The sequence below is a fragment of the Aotus nancymaae genome, unplaced genomic scaffold (assembly GCF_030222135.1).
Source record: "Aotus nancymaae isolate 86718 unplaced genomic scaffold, 86718_ANA_hifiasm-v0.15.2.pri h1tg000033l, whole genome shotgun sequence".
NCBI classification, from domain to species: domain Eukaryota; kingdom Metazoa; phylum Chordata; class Mammalia; order Primates; family Aotidae; genus Aotus; species Aotus nancymaae.
The window spans coordinates 26,311,542-26,332,781 of NW_026988447.1; the positions used below are offsets into that span (position 1 = coordinate 26,311,542).

A 21,240-nucleotide genomic window follows, 5' to 3' on the forward strand; every position below is an offset into this window, starting at 1 on the left:
TAAGGTACACAATGCATTTCTTTCTGTTCTTCAGTAGAATTAACCATGACAATTGAAACATAGGAAGGAAATCCTGAAAACACATTCATCTTTTGAGATTTGGTTAAGGGCTCCCTAGGTTGCTAGAAATCAGTCTGATATTGGTAACTTCACTTTATAAATACCACACAGGGAAAATCTCGCTCATTATAAGTTCCCCTAAGCCTCTGTTGAAAGGAATTCTGTAGGTAATATGAGACTTCAGTTTTCTACTATGTAGACCCTTGTGTGAAGCCTGCACTTTGGGCAGAGTTATATAGAAGTAGAAGACAAAAGTCCCAACCTTCAAGTTTGATTGATAGCCTGAGATGCCCCTTCTGGAAGGCACAAGAGCATGTGAATAGGCCTTCCAGTGGATACACAGCTGTCACAGAGCCACTTCATGTTTGAGATGGCCCAGCCCAATGTGTTTAGTCTGAAAGTGTTAAGCAGGGCAAGGATGTGGCTAATAAAACAGAAGGCACAATTTATGAAGATAGACAGGCATTTGTGAAAGCTTATAATGTGTCCCTGGCTTATTAATGATTACTATAATAGCTGTTATTCATCAAGAGCCTGCCATGTGTGGGGCAAGGTGCTGGGTTCCTTGTAGGCAGCCCTGCCATGTAAATGTCAACGCATTTTAAGATGAAAATGTAAGTTGGCCAGACACAGTGGCTCACGCCTGTAATCCCAGCACTTTGGGAGGCCGAGGTGGGCGGATCACGAGGTCAAGAGATCGAGACCATCCTCACCATGATGAAACCCCGTCTCTACTAAAAATACAAAAAAAATTAGCTGGGTGTGGTGGCACACGCCTGTAGTCCCAGCTACTCGGGAGGCTGAGGCGGAAGAATCCCTTGAACCCAGGAGGCGGAGGTTGCAGTGAGCCGAGATTGCGCCACTGCACTCCAGCCTGGAGACAGAGCAAGACTCCGTCTCAAAAAAAAAAAAAGAGAAAGAAAAAAGAAAATGTAAGTTAAGAGAGGTTGAGCTAGTTGTTCCAAGCTGTACAGCTAGAAAGTGGCAGCCAGTATCCGAGTGAGAGCTCCTTTGCATTACAGCCAGGACAAAGGGAGTTTATCTGGATTCAAAGAGAGAGAATTATGGATGTACCGATGGTCATGAAATCAGCTGGTCCAGCAGAGCTGATTAGTAGGAGTCTTGAAACCACTAATTGACTTGGAAGGCATCCAACAGCCACTGGAGACTGAAGAGCATTCTTCTTGAAGTACATTATCTCTGCTTCCTGTGCAACAAATTGGAGGAGGGGGAGAGCTGAAGGAATAGACAAGCAAAAAAGATAGTATGGTTGTATATGGGAAAGACCCAAGAGACACAAGAAACAGAATTTGTCTATTCCTGTATTAAGAAAATCTTTTTTTTTTAGTTTGAAACAGGGTCTTCCTCTGTTCCCCAGGCTGAAGTGCAGTGGATTGATCTTGGCTCACTGCAAGTTCCACCTCCTGGGTTCAAGTGATTCTCATGCCTCAGCCTCCCAAGTAGCTGAAACTACAGGCGTGCACCACCACACCTGGCTAATTTTTGGTGTTTTTAGTAGAGATGGGGTTTCACCAAGCTGGCTAGGTTGGTCCCGAACTCCTGACGTCAAGTGATCCATCCACCTGGGCCTCCCGAAGTGCTAAGATTACAGATGTGAGCCACCGCGCCCAGCCAAGAAAATCTTTAAGATTTTTATAAACACCTTTCTTATGGCAGGTATCATGCTCAGCCCTGGGGATACATTATCAGCACTTGGCATGAATTGTTTTAATTCTTTTTTTTAACATATAGATATTTTCAAGCACAGTACAAGTCAAAAGGATGACATAATACATTTCCTTTAACCCATCATCCAGTCCCAACAATTATCAACATTTTTCTGATCTTTTTTTTTTTTTTTTTTTTTTTTTTTTTTGAGACAGAGTTTCGCTCTTATTACCCAGGCTGGAGTGCAATGGTGTGATCTCGGCTCACCGCAACCTCCGCCTCCTGGGTTCAGGCAATTTTCCTGCCTCAGCCTCCTGAGTAGTTGGGATTACAGGCACGCGCCACCATGCCCAGCTAATTTTTTTTTGTATTTTTAGTAGAGATGGGGTTTCACCATGTTAACCAGGATGGTCTCGATCTCTTAACCTCGTGATCCATCCGCCTCAGCCTCCCAAAGTGCTGGGATTACAGGTGTGAGCCACTGCACCCGGCCCCTTTGTTTTATTTTATTACTCCTCCCCACCTTTTTTTTTTCCCCCCTGGAGTAACTTAAACTCCAGACAGTATATTATTTTACCTGTACAAGAATGTATCTCTAACAGATAAATTATTCATTATGTGTCTCTAACAGCAGATAAAATGAGTTTTAGGCATGGCATTTTTTTGCTAATCTATAGCTTTGAATTTTAAGTTTAATTTTTAAAAGTTTGTTTATAACTCAAAAGAAAATGTGGACCTGTAAGTTAGTTCTCACCAGTTGTTAATGGAACCTCAGTTATAACATTAGCAAGTTTTGCTGATCTGTTGTTGTTGAGACAAGGTCTCACCCTATCACCTAAGCTGGAGTGTAGTGGCACCATCTCAGCTCACTCCGACTTCTACCTCCCAGGCTTAAGCCATCCTCCCACCTCACCCTCCAGAGTAGCAGCAGGCGTGCACCACCACACGTGGCTAATTTTTGTCTTTTTTGTGGTGATGGGGTTTCACCATGTTGGCCAGGCTCATCTTGATGAGCTCAAGCGATCTGCCCACCTTGGCCTCCCAAAGTGCTAGGATTACAGGCGTGAGCCACAGCACCCAGCCAGGTTTTGCTGATTTTAAAGTGTGTTTTTTCCCTCCTCTTTATCTTCCTCTTGTCAACAATACTAAGAATAATAAAAGTTACCATAGTAATTGCTTTACCTATATGTGCTTAAAATTCTTACACCATTCCAAAGAGGTAGGAATTATTTTCCCTATATTGCTAATGAAGACGATGAGGGCCATCGTTTTTACAAAATTTCTGTGAAACCTGGGACTTGCTATGTGTCCCACTTGCTACATGTGGCAATGAAACTGTGCCCTTCCTACATGTCAAAAGCATGTCTCCTTTATAGAAGCCGAACTTTACTTAATGGTGTATATGTAAAGATAATACTCTAGAGGCCAGGCATGGTGGCTCACGCCTCCATGGGAGGCCTCCTTGGGAGGCCAAGGCAGTTGGATCACTTGAGGTCAGGAGTTCAATGCCAACCTGGCCAACATGGCAAAACCACGTCTCTACTAAAAATACAAAAAAAAATAGCCAGGCATGGTGGAAGGCGCCTGTAACCCCTGCTACTCGGGAGGCAGAGGCAGGAGAATCGCTTGAACCCGGGAGGCAGAGATTGCAGTGAGCTGAGATCGCACCACTGTACTCCAGCCTGGGCAACAAGAGCAAAACTCCATCTCAAAAAAAGAAAGTAAAAATACTATAGAGAAGAGTTACAGATTCACATGACTGTGGTGTCACTCAGCAAGGCACTTACAATGGGGCAGGGCGTGAAGGTGGTAGGAAAGGGTGGACTTAGGGAACTAGACAGCTGGGACCTCTAGAGTAGACAATCTGTTTACCACCTGAGGCAAGGAACCATTGCTGCCAGAATTTTTAATTGTTCAAGAGAAGTTGGAAATCATCTTTATTTGAATGTTCCTTTTTTTTTTTTGGACAGAGTCTTGCTCTGTCTCCCAGGTTGGAGCATAGTGATGCAATCTCAGCTCACTGCAACCTCCTCCTCCCAGGTTCAAGCAATTTTTCTGCCTCAGCCTCCCAAGTAGCTGAGACTACAGATGCGTGCCACCATCCCAGGCTAGTTTTTGCATTTTTAGTAGAGTCTGGGTTTCACCGTATTGGCCAGGTTGGTCTCAAACTCCTGACCTCGTGATCTGCCTACCTCAGCCTCCCAAAGTGCTGGGATTACAGGCGTGATGAATGTTCCTATCTTTTATAATATTCCATGGGCCAAACAATATTCATTGTTGACTTTCTAGCCTACCGGCTGCCTGTTCATGATTTCTGCTTGAGAGCAACTTTCAAAATAAATTCTAGGTAAAAATACAGTGATAAGGGCACTGTGCTTGGAGCTATTTTTTTGTAATTTAATCAGCAGCATGTTCACACTACAGCTAATAGTTCACAGGGGATACTGAAATTAAATGGTTTTTGTAATTTCCGTATTTACTTAATGTGACAACTGCTTCTCTAGCCATTTCTGTAGACAAAAGATCTCAAAAGACATAGCACCTAGACGAGCATAAAATATTAAATGATATATTTTTAAGTAAAATATAAATACTGTATTCAAATGCAAAACATGGGCCCACTTCTGGCAGAGTTATGAGGGTGTTCCCTGATGAGAATAGCGTCATGGATTGAGATTCTTTAGAAATCAGAGTACCCTAGAGACGGCCGTCCATTCAACAAACGTGGAACTCCACCAGAGTCTTCACCTGAATTCATATCCTTGTCCCTTCTTGTCACCTCCTGTCTCCTCTTCCCCCCTCACCCTCCTCTTCTGCCCTTCTGAACATCTACTCCCCACTAACACACAAGTACACAGGTGCAGTCAGATGCCACCATCATAGAAGTCAAGGTGGAGTGTGAGGGGCTGCTCCTTCCCAGCCCCTGTGTTTGAGAATCCCTCTCTTGCCTCTTGGGCTCTGCCTCCTGCAGTGTTATGCTTTTCTAAACCCTAAAGCCTCACATTCCATTGATTTCTCTTCTCTCTCACCCAGTCATCCAAGGCAGAGCCTCCTTTACTACCTTAAGTATTTGGAGTTATTTCTGATCCAGGAGTGTCTCTCAGGTGTCACTGGTGCTCAGCCTTCTACTAACAGTAGTGAGCCCCATTCTGCATACTGAGAACCCCACAAACTCAGAAACACGGAAGAGGCATTTTGAGTATAATTTGATGACCCAGTTTTATTTTAAAATAGAAATAAACCATAGACTTTGCATACTAGAAACAATGCCTTCTTTTTATTTCAGTAGATTTCCCTGTGGTGGGCAGACTCATTCATATCATTCCATGGCCCTGGGGCTTAAATTGAGCTTTGTTGTTGTTTTGTTTTGCTGGGTAGCATTTAAAGACTTCAAGTTCTCTTTGTAGAATTTAGAAAGGAAGGGCTCGCGGTGGCTCACGCCTGTAATCCCAGCACTGTGGGAGGCCGAGGCGGGTGGATCACGAGGTCAAGAGATCGAGACCATCCTGGTCAACATGGTGAAACACCGTCTCTACTAAAAAATACAAAAAATTAGCTGGGCACGGTGGCGCGTGCCTGTAATCCCAACTACTCGGGAGGCTGAGGCAGGAGAATTGCCTGAACCCAGGAGGCGGAGGTTGCGGTGAGCCGAGATCGCGCCATTGCACTCCAGCCTGGGTAACAAGAGTGAAACTCCGTCTCAAAAAAAAAAAAAAAAAAAAGAAAGGAAGGGCTGATTGAACTTGATTGAGCTTGACCTTGTGGTTGGTCTCTTTTAAAAATCTGTATCTGTTCTTCATCCTTGTCTTCCCAGTAACACAGGGTAAGCTTTGAAAGATAAAGTAAATCACAGAAACACTGCCCAGCATGGTTAGGGGAACTCTTGTTTTGCTCAGGAATGATGGTGGGGTGGGAGGGGCCACAGAACAGACACTGGAGGCAGACTCCTCTCCGTCTCATTCCTTTATCTGAGCTACTTGCTTTCTGTTCTAAGTCTAGGGGAGAGAAAGGGAACATCTGCCTGCAGAATGGGGGAAGGTGGTATGAAATGAAGGGCCACATACCAATTTGTTGGTTGGTATCAGTAACCACAGTGGCAAAGCAACAAAAAGAAGCACTGTCTGCTTTGAAAATTGCCTTTTTGGCCAGGTGCCATGGCTCACATCTATAATCTCAGCACTTTGGGAGGCCAAAGCGGACAGACCGCTTGAGCCCTGGAATTTGAGACATGCCTGGGCAACATAGGGAGACTCCCCCTCTACAAAAAATACAATTAGCCGGGCATGTTGGCACGTGCCTATAGTCCCAGCTACTCGGGAGGCTGAGGTGGGAGGATCATCTGAGCCTAGGAAGTTGAGGCTGCAGTGAACCGTGATGCCACTGCACTCACACTTGGACAACAGAGTAAGACCCTGTCTCCAAAGAAGAAAAGCCTTTCTTCTCATAAACATGTTAGAAATTAAACTGAAAAATTAGAAACAGGCCACAGAAACATTCAGGTAAGAAATGAGTTGGATTACGTCAAAACAAAATTTTTTAAATAGTTGAGTTGGAGAAGAGATATAAACAAAGATGGATAATTTTGTTTAGTGTTTAAGGAAGGGAAATTTTAGAAAATTAAAATAATTGTAGGCTCCCTCACCTCCACCATAAATTCTGTTTGCTGGAGCAAGTGTTATTGTTACATTAGTGAACGAGCGCTTCTCAAGGAACTGGAATATGCGGTGCCTGGGAGAAGATATTATATCCACACCTGTGTCTTTGTTTTGGGTAATGGGAAGTGTGGGCTGCAGCATTTACTGAACCAAGTTTTGTTTGTCCTATTTTTGGCATTTCCTTCTAGCAGAGCCCCTCCCTAAGTGGAGATGGAGGAGAGACCCCTATGTCATTATAGTTGCTCACATTCCTTTACAAATCCTCCAGAAATAGCCAAGCAGGAACTTGGAGTCCATGATTCCTTTTAGATTGGTACCATTTGCTCCAGAGGGAAGGGTCATTGTGTTCTGTCTCTGGCAAGTTGCAGAGGCTTGGCTGAGGAAGGGGCCCTGCCTCACAAATAGCAGAATCCATTTCCAGTTGATATTAATTAGATATGAGATCACACGGGGCTCTTTGAATGTCAGGCTTGGGAGGAAATAGCTCTTTTGCTTAGCAACCTGCAAAAGATTACCAAGCCAATGTTTAATATTAGTTTCTATTATTGATACTTTATATTAATGTATCTTTATCTCCAACACAGTTTTACAAGGACAGCTTTGGTTCTCATTTTACAGAGGAAGAAACAGGGTCAGAAGACTCAGCTGAGTTGCCCAGTCACATAGCTAATTAGAACAAGAATTTGAATCAAATTTTGTCTAGCTCCAACATTTATGTTCTTTTCTACCCAGAGACAAGGAAGAACTTACTGCCTGCGATAGAATGGTGGTTGGAGTTACAGAACTATTTATCTGAGTCTCAGACTATTGCAGCTCAGCCACTGTGGAACTCTGGGGGACTTAATTAGCCTCTCCAAGCCTTTGTTTGCCCAGATGTAAAACAGAGTTAGCAGTCTGGACTCACTAAAGTTATTGTGAGGTGCAAATGAAATGGCATGTTAATGTCCCTAACAGTTGTAGGTACAATAAAACTGTCTTTCCGTCTGCCTCACAGCTAGTGTTTTTTATTGATCACAGGCACACTATGCCAGTTTGAAATAATAAATCCAGTTCTTCATCATTAGGTATGTAATTTGCAATGGAAGCTCACTGCTTTTCTGTTTGGATCAAAAGACTTACCTTCCTTGAGAGTTTTTCTTTTCTAGCCAAAGATATAACCCCAGAGTGAATTAAATATGATTTCTTTTCATCATTAATGGCAGTCCCTACTAACTTGAATTCCAGCTTTTCATTGCAAATAAATATTGCATCTTCATTGTTGAGAAGAATCTGATTCCACCTTTGCAAGGCCTATGGAAGAAACTAATTTGGAGATACAAAGTTTCTTTCATAAATCCTGCTTTTTAAGATTGAGACCCACTCACCACAGTGCTGGCGGAAGATGGGCTGGGTAGATTCAGAGATGTCAGTGTACTCTTTTGCTCTGATTATCTGAAAGGAATAGATATCTGGGTCAAAACTGCATTCCCTGGCTTAGTCCTTTCAAAACAGAGAGAAAGTAAAAGGTACTAAAAAGGCATAGTCTTTTTTGCAGTAAATCCAACTTTTAGGAAATGTGATAGTTTAGAGTCCACAACATGGACTGATCTGTAGAGAGGTGCCATTTATAGCATTGTCAGAAAAAATACAGGATTACTTAATATTGATTGGGACATACTTATAGTAAAAAACGATTCATTGTTTTTCTGAAATTCAAATTTAACTGGGCTTCCTGTGTTTCCTGTATTTTTATTCGTTGAATCTGGCATCCCTAGCCAGTTATTGAGTGTCTACTGTGCTGAGCAGCAAGTCAGAGAGGTAAGGTCCTAGGGAGTCCCCCAGGATAGAGTCAAGAGCACGAGTTCTCGAATCAGACGACCTGGGTTGAAACTTGGCTTTGTCACTTACCAGCTCTGTAGACTTGGGCAAGTTAGTGATTTTTGTAAACTTCGATTTCCTTGAGCTTTTTTCCTTGAGCTTCCTATCCCCATTTCCTCGAGCTGAAATGGGGACAGGAAGAGCACTTACTTCCTGGGATGATCATGAGGACCCCCTGAGTTCAGCAAATATTTGTCGAGCCCTTATATGTGAATCAGCACTGCCCTTGGCTCATGTCCTAGTCACACAGTCTCTGCCATAGAGTAAGTGGTGATAGATTTACTAAGCAAAAAAAAACAAATGCAAGGCGGTGCTAAGTGCAAGTAAGAAGGAACACAGCACGGTGAAGGGTGGGGACGTACTGTTTTTTGTGGGTTTATTATTCTGGTGAGATGACAATTAGCAGAGACACAGATGCTATGGAGGATGGAACACAGCGCTGTCTGAGAGAAGCACAGAGTGGGCAGTCAGCAGCCGGTGCTCAGGCCCTGGTGGCAGGGAGCCTACATGACACACTTGGGGAACAAGAAGGGCCCACTAGAACCGATGAGGATTAAGAAGAGGTTGGTGGTGGCTGGTCAGAGAGGGTATTGTGAAAGGTGGAAAGGCTTAGAGGCCTTGGAATTTTATCCTAAAAGAGGACGAAAAACCACTGAAATTTTAAACAAAGGAAGAGTGTTGTCTGACTCTGGTTTTAGAAGAACCACTCTTACTATTAGGAAAAGATAATGGTGCCTTGTGTGGAGGAAGCATGGAGATGTATTTAGAGGCTCTTGCAAGAGGATAGTGGCTTAGTAGTAGTTAAGTGGAGGTGATAGCAGCCAGCAGCAGCAGGCAGCTGAAGCAGGACCCCAAGAGGTCCAAGAGCATCAAGGCTTTCGGGCGCGAGGGCTCTGGTACCCAGGGTGAGACAGAAGTGTGACACCCGCCCGTGGGCATTACAGTGGCCGTGGTCCAGCAGAAGGACAGTGGCGACAGTAGCCAGCTGGGCCCTGGGCTGACAGACCAGGAGCTCTCTCTGTTGCTGAGTAATGTCAGAGGTATGGAGCAGCAGATGAGGACTGTGTGGATGATCTGGCCAGAAGGCAGGAGGAACGGCTTCTGGGGGTGTGGCTGGACCAGGATCAGGAGCAGCTGCTGAGATAGTAAGGAGCTGGCTGACCTGGCCCACCTGCACCCTACCAGATGTGGTCCTAACAGCTGTGCTCCTAACAGCCTGAATCCCAACCTCATGATGACTGGAGGCTTGGCGCTGACGGGCTCTCACCCATCTGGCCACGCACCCCTGGTTGGCCCACTGGACCAGCACGTGCATGTGGCTCGCCGGACATCCCTACGGCTTGGCCCCCCATCTCTGCACCAGGGCATGGCCCCTGCATTCCCACCCAGCCTGGAGGGCTCCCTGCCGTTGGCCTACCAGTTTGTCAGGGATTCCCAGTCGCACCAGCTGGTGGTCATTCCCAGCGATCACATGCCTCACTTTGTGGAGCTGTTGGAGCGGGCCACCATGCCACCCCTCTGGCCCGCCCTGTGCCCACCGGGGCTGAAGCCCTCTGCACCACACCCAGCAGCTGCAGCTCTTCTCACAGCAGCACTTCCTACAGCAACAGGAGTTCCTGTACCGCAGCAGCAGGCGGCCCCAACCCTGGAACTGCAGAGGAGAACCCAGCTGGTGCAGGAGCAGCTGAAGGCACAGGACCACCAGGCGGAGATGGAGAAAGGGAGCAAATGGGGCCTGAAGGCTGTGGGCAAGGCTGGCCTGGCCACCGTCAGCCCTGGGCTGCTGCCTCAGAAGCCCCCTGGGCCTGGCCTACCATGAGCCTGCTGCGGTAGCCCTGTGCATACCCCATGGCTGCCATGAAGGCCAAGGTCATCCAGAAGCTAGAGACCGTGTCCAAGCCTCCCACCTACATCTACCCCGCCACCCCCAGCTCTCACCCTGCCACCCGCCTCCCAGGGTATTACCCTCAATGAGGAGGGCCCTGAGAATGTGGTCAAGAAGAAAGACTTGGAGTTGGAGAAGGAATCCCCCAGCCCCTTCCAGGCCCTTGTTCTCAGATATCCCTTCCAGGTACTGGTTCCAAGCCCTGCCACTGCACTATGAGAGGCCCTGCCCTTTCCTGCTGGAGCCCACGGTGGCTACTGACACAGACAGCCTGGCCCCTGACATGTCGCTCCTGGCCGATGGGCCCAAGCATCTGGCACTCTCATCCGAAGATAAGCCCATCCACTTGACCCCCTGCAAGATCCCAAAGCCGCTGTGGAAGGGCCCGGAGGAAGAGCAGCTGGCTGAGCGGGAGGTGAAGGCGGAGGTGGAGGACATGGACTAGGGCCCCACAGAGCTGCCACCTCTGGAGTTGCTGCCATGGCATGCTGTGGAAGCCCAAGCCCTGCGGGTGGTTGCGGAGGGGCCTGAAGCACGGGTAGGTTCCACGGGCCAGACAGAACCCTGCACGGCTGCTCTGGACCTAGGGATGCAGCTGACACCTGAGACGCTCGTAGAAGCCAAGGAAGAGCTGGTGGGGGTGCCCATGGTGGAGGCAGTGCCCAAAGAAGTGCTCCAAGCAAGCCCCAGCCCAGCCTAGAAGTGTCAAACTGTGACGTGCCTGCCAGGAAGGGACAGTGCCAGAACCTGGAGCCCCAGGAGGCCGTGCCTGTGCCCGGCAGCACATGCTCCCTGGAAGAGACAAGCTCTGACCAGTTCCTGCCCAGCCTGGAGGACCCACTGGCTGGCATGAACTCCCTGGCAGTGGCTGCAGAGCTTCCCCAGGCCAGGCCTCTGCCCTCCCCAGGTATGCTGGAGCCCAGGCCTTGGAGAAGCTGGAAGCAGCTGAGAGCCTGGTCTTGGGGCAGAGCTTCCTGTACAGCATACCCTGCTGAGGGAGATCGCAGAGCAGAAGCTGGAGAGGAGGAACCAGGAGGTGGGAGGTGTGGAGCGGGCCCTGGCGGCACGGCCCTCACTGGAGAGCCTGCTGGCAGCTGGCAGCGACATGCTGAGGGAGGCGCTGGATGGGCCTGTGGCAGACCTGCTCAAGAACGCGTGGCTCCCACCGGAGCTGAAGCTCAACAAGAAGTACAGCTGGATGTGCAAGAAGGAGGAGCAGAGGTACGCCATGAAGTCCTCCCTGGAGGACAGGGACGCCCTGGAGCTGGACTTCCGGATGCGACTGGCTGAGGCCCAGCACCAGTACAAGGAGGAGCAGCACCGAGACTCCAGCACATGCGAGGAGCCCCATAGAAGCCTGGCACACGGAGGCCCTGGGAGGCCACGGAAATGGGCCCATGCGCTGACAGCCCTGTCACCCTCCTGCAAGAGAGGGAAGAGCTGCAGCAGTAGCGGAAAGCTGAGCAGCAAGTCTCTGCTGACATCAGTTGGCTGTGAGCTGGGAGCAGGGATAAGGAAGAGACACAAGGGGCCCAAGGAGGAACACAATGCCTTCCTAGGAATGGAGAAAGCCAGGGGGAGGAACCAGACTTGGGATGAACATGAGGCTTCGTCTGACTTCCTAAGTCAGCTAAAGATTAAGAAGAAGATGGCCAGCAACCAGGAGCAGTTGGCAAGCAAGCTCAACAAGGCCCTCTCCCTCACCAAGCAGGACAAGTTGAAGTCACCCTTCAGGTTTTCGGAAGTGCTGGGGGAAAAATCGAAAACCAGCGGGGCTGTGGCAGGTACTTGCCTCCTTATGACACCCTTCTGGGCAAGACAGGAAGGCGCTGGCCACGGACCTCCGCCTGTCTCTAAATCCTTCAGAGAAGGTAAACACACAAGGGTCACCAAAGCCAGGAAGATGGAGGTGAGGTTCAAGGCCAGAGGTCAGCCCATTCCCCATTCACCTTGAAAGTGAGCAGCTACTCTTACAATACAGACTCGGAGGAAGAGGAAGCATCCCTGAAGGATGAGTGGCCCGCTCAAGGCACCTCCAGCTCCAAACTGTCATGTTCCCTGCTGTGTGGCATGGTGGCAAAGAACAGCAAGGCGACTGGCAGCGCCAAGCTGACCAAGAGGGGCCTGATGCCCCCTGCCTCCCGACTCTGAAACCCAAGCCAGCCACCAGCAGGAAGCAGCCATTTTGTTTGCTGCTTTGAGAGGCCGAGGCACGTTCCTCCTTCAGAGACGTTTCAGAGGACTCATCTGACCAAAGTTACTAGCTCCAAACACAAAATACCTTCTGTGTTTCCTAGCGAGAGAGTGCGTGTAAGTGAGCAAGAGGGAAGCGAGTGAACGCTCCGGAGAGACTGGGTGAGGAGGCCCGTGTGTGCTGATGGCTGCAGGAGGGCCACCATCTGGGTTCTTGGCAGAGTAGCCTGCTGTATCAGCCGAATTATTTCTACTTTGCTTTGATTTGCACTGTATCATTGTGATAATATCACCGGCTAGTTCTTTTTGAGCTGTTATATGGACTGCTTCTGAGTCTGCATTTTTCTCTACTTTCCCTCCTCCCTGCCCTCCTCCACCTACCCCGAGTTTCCCCCCACCCCCGCACTCACTTTTTCTGCCCACCCAGAGACCCCAGGCTTGGATCGGGCTCTCTTTGAGCACGGCCTGGTGGATGTGGAGGCTTCCCGAGGAACATTTTTTGTAAATGGATTTCCATCGTGTGGGCATGTGACTTGATGTTTATACTGCGGTTTTGGTAACGCTAAGCTTTATTAAACATATCGAGTTCATGTTTAACAACAACAACAACAAAAGTGCAGGTGATAAAAATGGTTGCAAATTCCTAGGGAGTAGTGTTGATAAAGAGGTCTAATGGTCTTTGTGTGGTATGAATGTATAAAGGCAGTCTTTTTAAAGCCTCTGTTTCCATACACTCATGTAAGCATTTTCCCAGATCAAAAGGTAGCAACTTGGAATGCCTCGGGTGCCTCTTCCGTGTCACTGTCCATCCAATTATGCTTAATAAATCTCCAGACTTTTAAAAGCATAGATTGTTTAATTTCTTTTCAACTTCATATAAATATAAATGGAATCTTAAAGAATATGCTCTTTTAGTTCTGGTTTTTGCTTAGTATTATGATTGTAAGATTTAAACATACTATTCTTTTCATTGCTGCATAATAGTCGATTGTGTGACTAGACTGCCATTTGTCCATTCTATGAATGGGCATTTGAGTGGTTACTGGCTTTTGGTTAATAGTGCCACTATTAATATTCTAACACATGTCTTTCGGTAAAATATATATACATATATATGGCATATATGTACACACACACACATATATGCTTTTCTTTGGGGCGTATACTTAGAAGTGAAACATGAGAATCATAAGAAGGCTCAGTCAGTAGATACTGCCAGACAGATTTCCAGAATGGTCTTACTAACTGATACTCCGGCCAGCAGTATATTAGAGTTTTGATTGCACCATATCTTTGCCAATACTTGATGCTGTTTGTCAACTTTTTCTTTATCCTTTAAATATGCAAAAGGAAAGCAAAATCTTAGGACCCCAAACTCACTTTGCCAAAGGGAAAAGTTATGCTTGGAAACTGAGTCATGCAACAAGCTGCCTTTCCTTTTGTTCCTGGACAGATAGCTATAAGATAGAAGGCCTCATGTCTCCCAAGGGGGCCTCCCTCACCCTGACAATGTAAATTCACAGCTCTTCACAGGTATATAAGACAACAGAAGACTAGAAATCACCCCCACCTACTTCCCCCAACCCCCCAACCCCCCCACCCTTAGGTCAGGTCATATTTAACATCTTCCTCTACTGTACGTTTACTTTATCTTATGTAAAGTACAGATTTACTGAGTGCCAGACAAATACACAGTTGACTGTTCCATCTACCCCATCTTTTCACATACAACGTGCGTATTCAGTGAGCAGTGATCAAAGCCTCACAAGAATGTGACCATACCCTCCTTTTTTTTCCCTTTTTCCCCTTTAAATACTGAAGTCTTAAAAATCCTCCCTGGAAAAAGTGCAAGCCACATATTCTACTGTGACTTGCATCTCTCTTTCCCAGGCATGTCCTCAACCTTGGCAAAATAAACCTCTAAGCTGATTGAGACCTGTCTCAGATACCTTTTTGATTTCCAAATATATTTAACTGTTGCAGTCACTGCTTCCATGGGTTGAGCTTCATACTTTAAGCAGGGTTTCTTTGTCTTTCTTTTGCATCACTGAGAGATATAAAACCTTACAAATTCTTTCTCTGCCTTCAGATGGACAGACTGGTTTGGCTTTTGACAACAAACATTTAGGGAGTACTAGGGAGCTTGAAGAGATGGCTAGCTCCCAGTGGCCGCCATCAGGAGACACACAGCATGCATTTCTGGGCCAGATGGACAGATGCTCTTGAACCTAGTGGTCAGGAGCAGGAAGCCTCACACAGGGTTGGAGGTTTCTTCCAATCTCCTAGTCTAATTGTTAGCCTTAGACCATTCTGCTAGTTGAGAGTCTTTCTTTGAAGTGTTTGTTCACAAACAAGTAGCCTTATTTAGCCCTTCTTCTTGACAAACTTGATGACTTGAGGAAGGTACATTTGACTCTGAAATTTAATTCAACTAATAAGATGCCTGAGAATTCCCAGATATTTCTTTCTGATTGCTCGATGGCTTTCAAACGGCAACTAAAGGTGTAGTGTAGGATGCCTGTCATGTGACAAATCATTTCTTTCATGCGTCAAGAGTGTGTTGCAGGCATTCTGCAGACAGGACATTGTGTGCCGTAACAGGTGTTTTCAGAGACACCAATATTGCTCCTTTCCAGAAATTCGGAACTATCCGGGCAGATTTGATTGAACAGATGAGATTCAAACAGAGACTGAAAGTGATCCAGACACTGGAGGATACTACGAAACGCAACGTGGTAAGTCCTTTGAGAAGCAGCAGGCAGCCTTCGCGGTCCTCTTTGTTCCTCATGCTCCTGCTGGCTGTGAATTCCTGCCTGACAGATGGAAAACAATTTGAAAGGGGAAAATCAGGGATTTTCCCAGCATGACATTTTTTGAGTTTGTGAAATTCATTGTGCTTAATATTTTTATAGGTACGAACCATTGTGACAGAAACTTCCTTTACCATCGATGAGCTGGAAGAACTTTATGCTCTTTTCAAGGTGGGTTTCAAAATAATTCATGCCCATTCAAAGGCGTAAGGAAGTTCACTTTAATTCAGTTCTGGATTTTTCTGTTAAATGAAGGGATAACATAAATAGGAAGATAGAACTGAAAGTACAAAACTGGAGTACTTAATATGAAAAGAAACACTCGTAGAACCAGTTTAATTGACATTTTCGTTCCCTTGCACGCTATATAATACTCTAGTTGTTTCCTTGAACCTAAGAAAATAGGTTACTGCTTCATAATACTTATTCAAACAATGGTGAGCAAGTTTGAGTTCTGCCTGAATTCTTGCAAATTGTGATTTCCTATGTTAAGCTGTAAAAACATCCTTATGTGGTTAGGATAAAGCTGTTTAAATACTGAAGGAAAGGCATAATTGGTTAAATTTCTGTGATTTTTTTTTTAATTCAGCCCCTACCAATCTTGATTTTTTTTTTTTTCTTGAGACGGAGTCTTGCTCTCACTCTGTTGCCCAGGTATAGCCAGGATTACAGACACGCACCACCACATCCAGCTAGTTTTTGTATTCATCTTCTTTTTTTTTTAAGTAGTGATGATGTTCACTATGTTGGCCAGGCTGGTCTTGAACTCCTGACCTCCACCTCAGCCTCCCAAAATGCTGGGATTACAGAATGCCAGCACTTCGGGAGGGTGAGGCAGGTGGATCATGAGGTCAGCTGTTTGAGACAAGCCTGGCCAACATGGTGAAACCCTATCTCTACTAAAGATACAAAAAATTAGCTGGGTGTGGCGGCATGTGCCTGTAATCCCAGCTACTCGGGAGGCTGAGCCAGGAGAATCACTTGAACCCAGGAGGCAGAGGTTGCAGTAAGCTGAGATCATGCCATCGTACTCCATCCAGCCTGGTGAGACTCTGTCTCAAAAAAAAAAACAAAGTGGTAATCAACAGGAAAAAATGTTTAAAAGATGCCTTTTATGCAGGTGCCAATTTCATCACAATTTCTAATTACTGTCAGAACTAAATTTGGCTGTTTTGAGAATTGCAAAGATAGTACAGGAGAAAATAGAAAGAAACGAACATAAAAACCAGAGCTGAACACTGGTATTCTAGTTCTTACAGTCAGAAAATGTGGTTGCTTAGGACTGCTCTTGCTGATGTTGCCCCTACCTGTTGGCCTCTGGAGGGCAGCACCGTTTTATTTATGCTCGTGTCACTAGTGCCTGGTAAAGTACACTAGTATAGTACTAATACTGGAGTCTCTGCCCTCGTAGGTGTTCCAAACGTGTGTGTTGAATTCAGAGATAAATTAGTGATCAGTTCTCAATATAACACAGTCCCTGCATTCTTCTGATGAGGAAGCCGAGGCCCAGAAAGATGGAAGCACTCTGGGTATCCAGGCTGGTTGGTGGTGCGCTTGGTGCAGCATCAGCATTATTAACAGAGGGGACAGCAGCGCCCCTGCATCTGGCACTTGAGGGTGCAGTCTCTGTGGTGTGCCAGCTCATGAATATTTTATTCATACATGTGAAGCACCTGTAGCTAATTGCTCCTGTAGTGTAAGTTGGAGATACTTAAGGAAGGAGAAAACAATGATGTAACTGAGATCAGGTTTTTAAGGGATGCTCAGGACCAGAAGAAGTCTTCACAAGGCATGGGGGCAGGGCCAGGATTCTCGGGGGAGCTAAACGGAAGTGGAAGTAGCAGCTGGAGGCAGCGAGAGCATGAACAGGTAAGAGAAAGGGCTGTGACAGCGGACAGAGGAGGCCGACTCAGGGAAAAGCAGGAGGAGGAGGACCAGGGCTGTCTGTATAGAAGTCCTGGATCTGGAAGTCATTGAAACCACATCTTAACCTGGGCACTGCTGCACTTTCTGTTCTGTGTATCTTCAGATACCAGGTGTGTCATTTGAACCCTGAGAATATGCTGAAGAAAGCAAACTTTTCTTACACTCAAAACCCTGCCCTAAGGGTGTGTTGACAACACAAGTTCCCCAGCTCTATTGAGGACCCAGAAGAGAGTTGAGACTCAGTTGGTGTCAGGGATGGGATAGAGTCTCTTCTACTAAAGAATCCAAGATAAAACTTCAGTTATGGACACTGTGTGGAATCATTGTAACACTTCAGTTGGCTTTCATTCATTTTCTCAAACATTTATTGAGTCATCCCTATGTGTCAGTCACCCTGCCAGACTTTTTAGCACTTTAAAAAGCCAGTTTCGGGCCAGGTGCAGTGGCTCACACCTGTAATCCCAGCACTTTGGGAGGCCGAGGCAGGTGGATCACGAGGTCAAGAGATCGAGACCATCCTGGTCAACATGGTGAAACCCCATCTCTACTAAAAATACAAAAAATTAGCTGGGCGTGGTGGCGCGTGCCTGTAATCCCAGCTACTCAGGAGGCTGAGGCAGGAGAATTGCCTGAACCCAGGAGGCGGAGGTTGCAGTGAGCCGAGATCACGCCATTGCACTCCAGCCTGGGTAACAAGAGCGAAACTCCGTCTCAAAAAAAAGCCAGTTTCTAGAGCCAGGTGCAGTCGCTCATGCCTGTAATCCCAGGTACTTGGGAGGCTGAGCCGAGAGGAAAGAATACTAGAGCCCAGGAGTTTGAGACCAACCTGGGCAACATAGCAAGACCCATCACTAAAAATATATATATTTTTTTCGTTAGACAGGCGTGGTGACTCATGTCTGTAGCCCAGAGGCTGACATAGGAGGATCACTTGAGCGCAGGAGGTTGAGACTGCAGTGAGCCAGGATCACACCACTGCATTCCAGCCTGGGTAACAGAATGGGACCCTGTCTCTTAAAAAAAATTTTTTTAAGCCCATTTTTGGGTATTTTCTGGAGATACAAAGGCCTGATCCGCTCCTCCTCTCAAGGAGCTCACTGCATAGGCTTTTGGGTAGAACTTGAGGAGAAAAGGTTAAAGAATGTACCCTGAGGCAGATTTCCTGGAAAATGTGGTTCAGGGCCCTTTGCCCTAGTTTCTCTTGAACTCTTTCCAAATTAGCCCTTCTGATTCAGTCTCTGTGCCCATAGTCCCCAGATGATGGCCTGTGGGCTCTCAGCAAGGAACAAGGGAGATGACCTGAAGGGCTTGTTTTCTCCTGTTGGTTGTGAGCACCATGAAAGTGACTGCACTGATGTTCAGGCCAGGTTCAGAGCTACTTGGGGTGCTTAGTTAACAGGACATGCTTTGGGTAACCTTTGTCAACCGACGTAGCTCAGGTAAAGGGGCTCCTTCCCAGAGTATATCACCAACACCATGCTGCCCACAGAGGGCTGCTGGCTCCACTCAGGCTCTTTCAGAGTACAGCTCAACCCAGCGGGCCACTCCGAGCTCAGCATCTGCCCCCCTCCCTCTGACACACCCTGCCTCCACCCCACAGCCAGGAATGCAGTCCCAAACCCTGAGGAACTTCGACACAGTTTCCTTTATTCTCTCAAGATTGCCTTGCAAAAAACCTGACTGGTTCTGTTCTCCACCTCTCCTTCCTCCTCTCTTCCCTACTCCCACTCCTCTTTTTAGCTTTTTCAGTACAATTCCCAATAAACAATTGTGAAAAGACATTGATCTTTGCTTCTTTTCTAAGGGAGAGCAAAATTGAAAGACATACTCACAATTGACTCCTTTTTTTCAAAACCTCTAGAGAAAAGAGAAAGATTTTCAAAAGTGCTTTTTTTTCTTCTTATTTATTTGATTTTTTTGAGACAGGGTCTCACTCTGTCACACAGGCTACAGTGCAGTGGCACCATCCCAGGTCAATGCAGACTTGACCTCCTGGCCTCAAGCTATCCTCCCACCTCAGCCTCCCAAGTAGCGGGAGTACAGGCATGTGCCACCATGCCCAACTACTTTTTAAACTTTTTTTTGTAGAGACAGAGTCTCAGTATGTTGCCCAGGCTTTTAACTCCTGAGCTCAAGTGATCCTCCCGCCTGGCCTCCCAAAGTGCTGATTATAGGAATGAGCCACGGTGCCTGACCAGAGGTGCTTTTTTTCTATTACCATATTTATTTATGCTTATAGTGAAATATTCGGACAATACAATATGGAAAAAGTAAAAATAAAGTCCTCCTTTTTATGCTCCTCCTTTCTCCCCCACCTGCCACCCAGGGTTAACTACAATGCCTGTGTAGGGGTGAGGGCATTCTTTCAGAACTTTCTGGCACATGCTTTATTTTTGTGGTCTTCCTAAAAGGGAATGGATATTTCTATCAGAATCATTATTACCTCATGAGCAAAGAGGCTGCATTTTTTCCAAGGCCAGAAATAGGAAGCCCTTTGTTGGGTCCAGATCTCCATTCTGCTCACTGTAGTGGCTCCTATGCTAATAATTTTTCTAGAGCTTTTGCAGATGTGTGAAATTGGATGACTACACACTTGTGGGTTGAATACTGTGTGACTCTGATCTTATTTATGTGACTTTGGTGAGCAGGGAAGCAGGGGTTATGTATGATACATGGGACATTAAGTGGGAGTTAAGAAACCCAAAATCTCATCATGATTCTGCTTTAACTAATTGGTTGGTTGACCTCACGTAAGCCACATAAAGTCTGGACTTTACCATCGTCACCTAAAAAACAAGGTGTTCACATTACCTAAATTCCTGTCTTTTTCAAGTAGCATACTATTTATTTAAGCTAAAAAATTTCTTTCTCTTTATGGGAGTTAGTTCTAAAATGTACGTGAGTGTACAGGTAAGGGGGAAGAGAATGTGGTGGGAGGAGACTTCCCCTACTTTCTTCACCTACAGCCAGTAATTGAAGCCGAACTTCCAGATGTAAACTGCAGAAATGGTTGGCGTGGAGGTGTGTGTAGAACTGGGAGACCGAGGGGGCCCTGAGGCCATAGCCCGGCCCCAGGGGATCCACACAGATTGACAGACTGACTGAGCCCTTTCTAAACTGGAGGACAGGCCTTTTCTTTCTGGTATTTGCTGCGGGAGAGACTCCCCAGTGATCATCCATTCTTTCTTTCTCAGGCAGAACATCTTACCAGCTGCTACTGGGGTGGGAGCAGCAACGCGCTGGACCGGCACGACCCCAGCCTGCCGTACCTCGAACAGTATCGCATTGACTTCGAGCAGTTCAAGGGGATGTTTGCTCTTCTCTTTCCTTGGGCATGTGGAACTCACTCTGACGTTCTGGCCTCCCGCTTGTTCCAGTTATTAGATGAAAATGGAGACTCTTTGATTAACTTCCGGGAGTTCGTCTCTGGGCTAAGTAAGGATGTGGTACTGTTACATGAGTTGGGATGGGATGATGGAGCTGTGCCCTGGCCAGGGTTCCCCATGCTGCCCTCAGGGCCGCAGAAGCACATGTAGAGATTTGCAAACTGACTATAAAATGAGTTTTTCATGAACATAGTATATGGATAAATCATTGCCTTCTATATCAGACAGCCCTCAGCACTAGTTAAAAATACATTAGAGAATTCACAAGACAGTGAAATGCCAACATAAACACTGAAACCATAGACCAAGATAGTTTTACAAGAGACAAATGTTTGGGTTGGTGAATTGCTTTTCTTTGACCAAAAAAAATTATATAGAATATTTTATTGAATATATTTCATTATATATAATTGCATAAAACATATATTTCATAATAAAATAAATTTTATTATATGTAATTTCATAGTTTCATAAAACATTATGAAATGTTCTTAATAAAGAAACACCATAGCAGCCCTGCAGCCTCAGTGGAAGTCTTTTTTCTCCCTTTTCCTGGGAGGACGGACCTTCCAGCAGGAACAGGCCCAGCCTCGCCCCACACCTCATCACAGCATGAGGGCAGCTGCCCGTCAGCTCCCTGTCTGACTTGTTCACTGCCCTACATATGACTGCCTTTTGGATGCTTGTTCCTTTTATAACTGGGCACAAAAGCTGCATGATAGTGGAGCTTGGCCCACCTGACGTGAGGTAGAGAGTATAGCAGGCATTATGCCAGAATGAGGTAAGAACAATTTTTTAAA

At 46.3% G+C, this 21,240-nt stretch overlaps 1 protein-coding gene and 1 pseudogene across 2 annotated transcripts in view; both read left to right on the forward strand.

Moving 5' to 3' along the window:
* Nucleotides 1-21,240, forward strand: part of TBC1D9 (TBC1 domain family member 9) — a 139,993-nt gene that overhangs the window by 106,280 nt on the left and 12,473 nt on the right. For both annotated transcript variants that reach the window (XM_012443228.3, XM_064383856.1), the window contains 3 exons: nt 14,955-15,053; nt 15,231-15,299; nt 20,249-20,489. In XM_012443228.3, coding sequence (XP_012298651.1) covers nt 14,955-15,053; nt 15,231-15,299; nt 20,249-20,489 — 409 coding nt within the window. The remainder of the gene's footprint in view (nt 1-14,954; nt 15,054-15,230; nt 15,300-20,248; nt 20,490-21,240) is intronic.
* On the forward strand, nt 9,046-12,668 carry LOC135277734 (trinucleotide repeat-containing gene 18 protein-like; annotated as a pseudogene).